The sequence below is a fragment of the Phragmites australis genome, chromosome 7, assembly GCF_958298935.1.
Source record: "Phragmites australis chromosome 7, lpPhrAust1.1, whole genome shotgun sequence".
In the NCBI taxonomy this organism is placed as follows: domain Eukaryota; kingdom Viridiplantae; phylum Streptophyta; class Magnoliopsida; order Poales; family Poaceae; genus Phragmites; species Phragmites australis.
This window is the reverse complement of record NC_084927.1, coordinates 38,227,324-38,237,101: the sequence shown is the minus strand read 5'-3', so window position 1 is coordinate 38,237,101 and position 9,778 is coordinate 38,227,324. Positions and strand designations below refer to the sequence as shown.

General features: G+C 45.3%; 1 protein-coding gene across 1 annotated transcript; it reads left to right on the top strand.

Moving 5' to 3' along the window:
• Nucleotides 1-1,539: 1,539 nt before the first annotated feature.
• On the top strand, nt 1,540-3,169 carry LOC133923718 (E3 ubiquitin-protein ligase PUB23-like). Its single transcript, XM_062368998.1, has one exon. The coding sequence runs from the start codon at nt 1,701-1,703 to the stop codon at nt 2,928-2,930; it is 1,230 nt and encodes a 409-aa protein (XP_062224982.1). The 5' UTR covers nt 1,540-1,700; the 3' UTR covers nt 2,931-3,169.
• Nucleotides 3,170-9,778: the final 6,609 nt, after the last annotated feature.

Genomic DNA, 9,778 nt, shown 5'->3' with positions numbered 1-9,778 from the left:
CCGTTTACCAGAGCCTAATTTGGCATTTCTCCTGTCCTATTCTTCACTCCTTTTCTCTTTAATTTGGAACACCTCATGTCCTATTCACTTGACACTATTCAGCTTCTCTTCTCTTCCTAGTGTTCTTTCTTAATTAAATTCTGCTCAAAACATTTAATTTATTCCAATTGCGTATGTCAATGCTTCGATCCTACTGCAAATTCATAAAATAAATAGAGGGATTAACTAACCTAATTAAACAAGTGTACTGGTCAAAGATGCCTCGTTAGTCAATGGAGATTACCTATGCAAAATCCCCGTTCCTGCCTAGTAATTCACCACGCAACACAAAAAAGCTACAAGTTACGGCTTTTTTACGTGTCCAACGTACAAGCAAGAGGAGGTGGCCAAGAACATTGAGAAATACAAACCAAGTTATACTAGAACAACGCACCGGCCCCCTACTCCTAGGCGTTGGAGACCTCGCGTTATTGTTCTTCTCATTTCGTCAACTATTTTCAGCTGCATCTGTCCTTCTCGCTCCACCTTTCTCTGCATGCCTCGCACACAAATCAGACATAACTTCGGTACAAAAAAACATCTCAAAATAAAGTTCTAGTATTGTTTTGTTTTCTAAACTGCCGTATATGTAATGTGCAGTGCGGCCATCTCCTAACAAATGTTTTTATTGTTTATTTTCAGAGTAGAATCCTCAATTTAAAGTGTCCTACTGTACCATAGACGACCAGAAACCAATTTCCAGATTTATTTAATTGAATCGTCTCTTTCGTAGAAGGCTAGCACCAACCAATAAGCTACCGAGCATGGACCGACTGATGACTGAACTGACATCCAGGTTTTTAATATTAAAATATAAGTGAATTATTTATCTTTTTTTATCAATTTAGTCTTTTGGATAAATTGAAAGTTGTATTTAGCTCAATATATTATCAAAGCTAGATGTCTCAAGTTCGAATTCTGACGGACGTAATTAAAAAAAATTATATTCAACTCTTATTTTCACATCTAACATGAGTGAATCTCTAAGGTAGTGTTTGGTTCGTGAGACGGGGTGGGACGGAGCGGTTCCATTCCGTTTTTGAGCTGTTTGGTTAGAGTTCAGTGGGATAGGATGGTTCTGAATCAGAGAATATTCTTCAAAGATTCGGGACGGATCCGTTCCAAAAAAAAAGCTGAACGCAGCCATCCCACTTGGGACGGGTCACTGACGGTGAGCCCGAAATCTAAAATGGACTCGTTCCATCCCACCCACCAAACAAACATCTGATTCCGGACCATCCCATTCCATCCCTAAATACATGAATGGAATCATCCCATCCCACCTCACTCTCCAACCAAACACTACCTAAATGAATTGTTCACTTTTTTATTAGTTTAGACTTTCAAATGAACTAGTCTACGTATGCAGGTTAATGTTTAATATTCAGGCAGGTAGCCGTGTGGACTTGCACACGTCTTTGAATCCATCCCCCCCCCCCCCCACTCCTCTGGTCCCTCTCATGCACATATAGAACACCAAATTCCCAAAGCTTTCTTCCACTCTCCCGCAACATCTCCACTCCACAACACCCGCCATTGTTCTCTTCTTCTTGAGCTCAGCCTCAGCACCATCACCATCACCATCACAAGTCTACGCGCAGCAGCACGAAGAAGACACGGCCATTGCTTGATTGCTCGCGTCTCGTTAGTTAGTCGCAATAATGGAGGAGGAACAGCAGATGGAGGTGCCTTGCTACTTCCTGTGCCCCATCTCGCTGCACATCATGCGCGACCCCGTCACGCTCCCCACCGGCATCACCTACGACCGCGACGGCATCGAGCGCTGGCTCCTCACCGCTGGCACCTGCCCGCTCACCAAGCAGCCCGTGCCGCCTGACTGCGAGCCCACGCCCAACCACACGCTGCGACGCCTCATCCAGTCCTGGTGCGCGCTCCACGCCGACGACGGCGTCGAGCGCGTCCCCACCCCGAAGCCCCGCGTCGACCGCGCCCGCGTCGCTGCGCTGGTCTCCCAGATCGTCGCCAAGAGATCGTCGCCGCAGGAGCTCATCGCCGCGCTGCGAGAGCTCAGGGACGTGGCGGCCGTTAGCGAGCGGAACAAGAAGCTCATCGTCGCCGTCCCCGGCGCGGTGGACATCCTGGCCGCCATCTTCGTCGCGTCGGCGACAAAGTCAGAGAGTACTGCCGCCTGTGACGAGGCGCTCGAGATCATCTCCTCGCTCCAGCTCTCGGAACAGTGCCTGGTTCGTGTCACTGAGATGAACGAGGCACTCGTCGACGCGCTTGTGTCCGCTCTGCAACGATCGAACACCACGTCCCGGGCGCACGCGGTGCTGCTCCTCGAGGACGTGACAGCGGTCATGTCACAGAACAGGCTGGTGTCCCTCCCGGAGCAGGTGTTCAGGGACGTCGTGCAGCTGCTCCGCGAGAGGGTCTCGAAGCCGGCGACCAAGGCGGCCCTGCACGTGCTCGTCAGCACGACGTCATGGGGCCGCAACCGCGTCAAGGCGGTGAACGCCGGAGCGGTGCCAGTGCTCGTCGACATGCTCTTCGACGGACCGGAACGCCGTGCGTGCGAGCTGGCGCTGGGCGCGCTGGACCGGCTGTGCGGCTGCGCGGAGGGGCGCGCCGAGCTGGTGGCGCACGGCGCGGGCGTGGCGGTGGTTGGCAAGAAGGCCCTGAGGGTGTCGGACGTGGCAACCGACAAGGCGGTGCGGGTGCTGCGGTCGGTGGCGAAGCACACGGCGACGGCGGCGGTGGTGCAGGAGATGGAGCAGACCGGTGTGGTGTGGACGCTGTGCCTGGTGGCGCAGTCGGAGCAGTGCGGCGAGAGGACGAGGGAGCGGGCGCGGGAGACGCTCCGACTGCACGCGAGGGCGTGGAGGAGCGCGCCTTGCTCGTATCAGCACCTCCAGGCCATGTACCCTTGATAACACAAGCGCACTACTGATCGATCATCGATGTGAAGAGCAAGGACATGCTACTCATGCATCCATTGCAGAGGAATCTCTTTTTGTTTGAGTTTGTTTTCCTGTCGACCGATTGGTGTAGTTCTAGCTGTGAATTGAGGTGTACAAAGGCGGACAGATCGATGAGAAGAATCCAATCGAGAAAAGTTTTGGCTATTAGCTTCATTACTGTGTTATTTGTTGCCATCAAACGTCAGTTCAGTTTTCTATCTCGTACGTAGAGAAAAAAAGGCGACGTCCTCTCCGGCAAGCCGCCGCGCCCCGCGCTTCCATGTCCTCGGCCGTGGCCGTGAGGTGCTTCTCGCATTGGCACTTGTTGAGCTCCGGCGGCCGATCCTGATCCGGATCGACGTCCAGGCTTCCCCGTCCCGCCTGATATCTATGGGCTATGGAGTTGGATGATCATACGTAACAGTTTTTTTTAGAGAGAGGATCACACGTACATTTTGGGAGACGATGTTTGCCCAATACGTATAAGGCCTACATAGCAAGCGGCAATGCGCGAGCTCATGTTGTCAAGGCCCATTTGGTTTTTTATTTATGTTGAACTTCCTCTATGCCTCATCCATGGGTCGCCTCTCTTTTGTGTGTCCATTTCACGGAAGGGCGACATGTTTTAAAATAAAAAAATATTACATTACAATCCTCTCAAAATTTAAAACACTATTAAAATAATAATGAAAAAATATAAAAACAATTTATGGTGAGGAGAATGCTATCTCTGAAATTTTCTTTTTTCGTTTCTCATTGTTAAAGTCATATTTTTGTTTGAAATTTTTTGGAGAGCTAGATGGTAGCATCCTATATACCATTTAGTTTTTTTAGAATTTTTCATGACTACTTCTATAGTGTTTTGAATTTTGAGAGCATTGAAATATAATATTTTTTATTTTTAAAACTGCTGCCCTTTGGATTTGTAATTTTTCAAAACGAACGTATATATTTACAATTTTTATTTAAAACATATAAAAATAAAATTCTCCCATTCACGTGTTCTATTCAATCTTGTATTTTTTGAACGATTCTCAATTTGCTGAGGCACAAAAATGTGCCCTAACAGAATATGGTGAGAGTCTCTTCTAACTAGGAGGCTCAAGTTTAGAGAAAAACACTGAGTCAAAAGGATGGAGTGAATAAACGGAAGAGAGTCCATAGAAGGAGTCGAAGAGTCGAGTCCTCACGGTCTACTCCTTGGAGGCTCATTTTATAAAAAGAAGGGACATGAAAAATTATCATCCTACCTCCAAATTATGTTACAATTATATATATACTGGCTATTGTTGGCTATTTACGTTTTTTTTTACATGAGCTATATCAATTTAAGAATTATAATAGTCGTTGTATGTTGCCGTACACCATAAGGGTACCCATAGGCTAAGGCATTTTTCCTAACACAATTCAATCAACTCCCTCGTTTTTATACAATGCAATCTGAAGATGTACGGAGCCGATACTGCAGCTTGACACCATTTTCTTTAATTTCTGCACTTAGAAAGGCCACCGAACGGCTGCAAATCCACCTTGGTTGGAAACCAAAATCCAGCAGTTATGTGACACTTTTGCATAACAACGGAAAATGAAAATGAGCAATAGGTGGACCAACGCAGTTATACTACAATCAGCAGTTTGTAGACGCTACGAAAATGCAAGCGAGCAATAGGCAGCAGAGCAGCATTATTATTTATGGTTTCAATCAGGAACAGGAAAGGAATGAATACGTAGGCCAGCGCAATGCAGCAGAAAGATCCATAGTACCTCACCTAGCTTGCTTAAGTGCTTAATTAATTTGCTACTTAGCATATTAACCGGTCGGCTGATGCATCAGCACAGTACAGATCTCACATCGTGAAGACAAGCTAGTTGGCTTTTTTTACTTTCTTTACAGGCTTCAGTTTTCCGAACAAATTAATGCGAAAGAGTCAGAATATGACCTCCGACAGATCTTCTCTTCTCACCTGACCTGAGGTTTTCAGCAGTCTCTATATATATACACACATACAACGCTGCACAGCTGTGCTAACTTACGTCTTCCGGGAGGGAGGCATGCACATTGTTACTGTAACATGGATGGATCACATCACATGCAAAGATCACATATTCGTGCTAACGATATGCGCGTCCTTGACTAGTTTAATAAAATGCGAATCCGGCACACTAAGGATCCAGATGTAATACCTCGGTCTATAAATAATTTTGGTGTTGATCTGTGTGGTCAAATGTTCTAGTGTTTAGTATCATTTTGTTAATCTAAGTAGGTTCGCTATGATGTAAATAAATTTTGGAGACAGGAGTGTTACACCAGAACAATACTGTGTATTGTAATGATGGATGCTCAGACTCAGCCTCCTCTAATCTATCGGTGCTTGCTGCTTGGCTTAAGATAAGTAAATCACACGCTGCCTCGCTAGCTAGCTTGCTTGGGATCATGTAAAGTTCCATCGGAATGTAAAATGTTTAATTTTTTGTCATTCTACTAAAGTGAGAATAACAAATATATCCTCATGAGCCTATAACGGTAGACTCAATGATAAACTTGCCACTCCACTGAATGTAAAGTGGCAAAAAATTAAATGCGCCTCCGAATGTAGATGTGCTTCTTCTCCTTTTGACCGTATGTCGCTCCATGCTGCTACTTCCTCCCTTGGACCTTTAATTCTGCCTCTGCTGTGCTACTCTTATTTTCTGCAAGGCATGCCTCTTCCTCTTCCCCTTTTAGACTGCAGCAGATTTTTTATTTTTTGTCGGAAAAAAACAAACAAGTAACGATTCCTTTTGCAGATTTCGTGTTCAAAAAATGTTTTCATGTCAAGGAAACAAAAGTAACCACCAGGATCCAGAAACAGAACATGCAAGGGAGAAATGAGTCGAAGTGTCTACCAGCAGCAGCAGCAGGGACATGACATACATAGCAGCTGTTTCCTGGGACTGAAGAGCAGAATCATTGCACTTGCACGACATGGTCCATGGTGGTGTCGCGTCTCGCGTGCCGTGCTACTAAAAGCTCAAATCTCTCAATAAAAGGACACTAAAGCAAGAGGAGTAAACTATAGCGGAGGCATCCTGTGAAAGAAAAAAAGAGAGAGGCACTGCCATAGTAATTACCAAAGCAGGAGTACCACTGTCACTAAATTAAGCCTCAACTCCCAACTGAAAATGAAAAAGGCAAAGTAAAACAAGTTACTTGTTTGTTTTTAATGTCCTGCAAAATGTACACTTCTTCTTTTCTTTTTAATGTCCTGCAAATACTTGAAAAAATATACATTTTCCACGCCTACTGTAGCCTTCTTTTTTTGACAGGAGAACAAACTCTGTTTCTATTGAAAGCAATATAATAGATACAACCATCGGATTCCTAGTAAAGTCTCTAAAGGAAACAAAGCAAAAATATTTACATAAACAATACTAATAATTAAGATAACACTCCACGAGCTCAGTTAACACTTCAGGACATGCTACAACTCTACGATATTAGAGATGGAGATCGAACTTGGCTGGAGGTTGTTGCACCATCCATTATCTGTTCTAGAGCTGCATCAATCTTCTCCCTGTCACCCTTTTTAAGCAGTATTTTTTAACTTTATAAGTAAAAGAGACATTTGAGTAGAGATATAATTAGCTTGTTGAGAAAGTTCTTTTTAATCGTCATCTTATTACAAACACATCAAGTTACCCAACTAAGACATATAAAAAATTTCTACGTGCCTGCTGTAGCCTTCGCTGAGGAGAAAGTCTCGTGGACGCTATACATTCTTGCTCCGATCACAGCTAGCTTGCACGTAGCAACATGTCTGTTTCTTTCTGAAACAAATATATAGTAAGAGCAAGCGATATTAGCCAGTGTCAATGCCGTTCACTGCTAATCCAAGAAGATGCAGAGGCAAGTTAGGAATGCGCGCAATTGCTGTTGCAGCAGCGAGAGGTAAGAGAGGGACCAGGGGTTTTGCCATCACGCACACTGCATGAATGAAATGAATAAACGAGCGAGACTAAAAGAAGAGGAGATTGCATGAAAGAACCAGGTTCAACTAAAGCCATAATGTAATGCTTGTGAGGGATGTCCAGTTACATCTATCTGACGCCCTGCATTGGACCGCCAAGACAACCAATATGTTGCTAGTTGCACCCTTCGATTAATACTGCAGTAAATATTTGTTCTTTGCCATATTATATGCGAATAAATAGTTATATTAGTTTCTACTCTTGTTTAGGAATATAAACAATTTTTGGTTGTTTGTATGGATATATGTAGGTTGAGCGAGATTATATTTGTTAAAAAAATAGTGTTTAGTTAGTTGTATCTGTTTGTATAGGTTAAGCTGAGTTTTTATTTCATTAATTAAATTTGAGATTGTACGAGCAGATGTAAGAGTTAAAATTATGATTAGTTATTTATATAAAAATAATTTTATAACATTAACAGACAAGCCTGTCAGCATGAGCCGACAGCAAACACATATTCCATATCTGCAATATGCAAGGAGGTGGAAGCCTGTTTCGGCGGTCTACTTGCAGAGGGCACATGTGACCTCGTAGGGCCATCCCCTGGTTACAAGTGGATCGGCAGTCTAGAGCATATTCTGGTTTGCTAGCCACACGAAGAATTTACATTTTAAAGATGCCCAAACCTTCTAGAACAGGTGGTACATTTTAGAGATGTCCGAGCCTTCTAGAACAGGTGGTTGTCGTTCATATCTACGGAGCCCCAGAATTGCACGGTGTAAGCCAAGGCTGTGATGTATTCCCCTTACGTGCTTGGAGAATTTTGAGGAGATGCGATTGATTGGAGATATTTGGTTGTAGTTGTAGCTGCTGCACGGCGTTCCACAACTGTATGAATTGCTCAATGTGCTGAGGTGTGACGCTTTGCTGCAGAGCCAGGTCCGGGATCCACAAGTTGGAATCAAGGGCCTCCTTGAAGATGGCCTTAGCCCCTGTAGCCAAGCTACAAGGATATAGCCTCCCCATTTTCATTTTCAATGGTGATGAGTTTGGTGGACGCCAAAAAAGAAGTATGTCTGTGTTATCTATCACACAGCACCTTCTTGAGTGCCCTTCCAAAAGCCTCATGATCTGCACATTGGTCGAATTCCAAACCCAGCTTTGCTTATCGCTCTGCACATTGACCTTGCATTTTCCATGCGTCCGGCCCAGAGATATTGTCTTCTAGCCTTGTCAATTTGCGCGAGTACAACCTTCGGAGCTTTTTATGGTTGACGTCAAGTAAATCGGCTGTGAAGTCATGACAGGGGCGGTCCTTTACTTGGAGCAATCCTTTTCCCCTTTCCATGTAGACAGACGTCTGCCGACCGCTTTGTCGATGAGTGGTTGAATCCGATATCGTTAATCGCCGCTGAGGGCGAAGATCTAGGTATGTGATGGAGAAGGCTCTCGGGACAGCCGGCAGGTCACTACGGTCTATTTGTTTGCGCCCTATCTTTTGGACTTTTGTTTAAAGCCGTTTTTGTTTTACTAAAAACTGGTTTTTTTTACATTTAGCTATTGATTTTTATGAGAAATTTTTAGATTCTTAGTAAATAAAAAACTACTTTCAAATAATTTTAATTTATTTCATCAGAAATTATATTTTCAACCTTTTCAAATACCAACTTTTTAAAATGTTGTTTATTTTAACTTTTGGCTTTTAAAAAATCTCAATGTGAAGGGAATCGAGACGGGAATCTCTTCATGACGGGAACCGTAAAGAAAAACTATCGAAACGTTAAGAAAAACTATTGAAACGTTAAGGGAACAAGAATTTTTTTTTGAAGAGAAGGATAATCGCGAAGAGATTCGATTAGAGATGCCCGAAGATCTTAGCCGTCCTCTCTCATTGGAGCGGTGATGGAAATCACCGTATCGTCCCCACCCCATAGTCTACTCTTCTTTAGGGATGACAATTCTACCCATAGATTCGGGTACCCATGGGTATCGCGTCCGATAGGTACGGGTATAGGCATGGTTTTTCGCCCGCGAGCATGTTGGGTCGGGTACCCACGAGCATACCCGAAATACCTCACTCCACTGGAAGTATGCGTCCGCAGATCCTTCGATTTCACCCAACGTATGAGTCCAACTATCCAGCCTTATCTTCTCCCACTGTCCCTCTCCCTCTCTCTCTTTTTCTCCCACCATTTTTCACTTTGCTTAGATCTGCATGAGAGAAATCGCCACTGTAGCACGACCGTGCCCCGCCTTCAGGCCGACCGTCGTCGCAATACGGCTGCGCCCCCTCCAGCCGGTAGTGCCCCTCGCCTCGTCCCCAGCCTGCCGCCATCGTAGCATGGTCGATCTGTTGCAAAGGGGCGCAGAGCCGCAAAGGAGAAGGGGGGTGGAGCCCCTGCTGCCGGGTGATTTGTTGTCGGCATTGAGTTATTACATGTGTGCCTTCAGCCATCGAGCCGTCGAGATGCGCTTAGCCAATCGTCATGCCGTTGCGTTGAGATGTTTTATTCGTGTCAGCCTTCGTGCCGTGTGTTTAAGGTGTTTGAGTTATCGCTGGTCAGATGCAAGGGCCACCGAGTGCGCCACCAGCTAGGTGAGACGCGCCACCACCATCAACTGGGTGAGCTGTGTCGCCGACGTGCACACTATGGCCTTGTAGTGTAGTCACTGTCGTTCTCCTTGGCATGTAAACTCCGCCTCTATCCTCATCCGACTTTGGGTGTCGCCTCCACCCGATCGCTATCTGGCCGTCCACAGTTGGCCGTCGCTCCCGGCTCCAACCTGCCACCGCGCAAGGCCTGCAGTGCTGTTGCTGCCAAAAACCCATGGCGACCAACGAATTTTGGTTACCGGATGAGTACAAGCAC

Coding starts and splice junctions, on each gene's coding strand:
- LOC133923718 (XM_062368998.1), top strand. CDS start 1,701: ATGGAGGAGGAACAGCAGATGGAGGTGCCTTGCTACTTCCTGTGCCCC.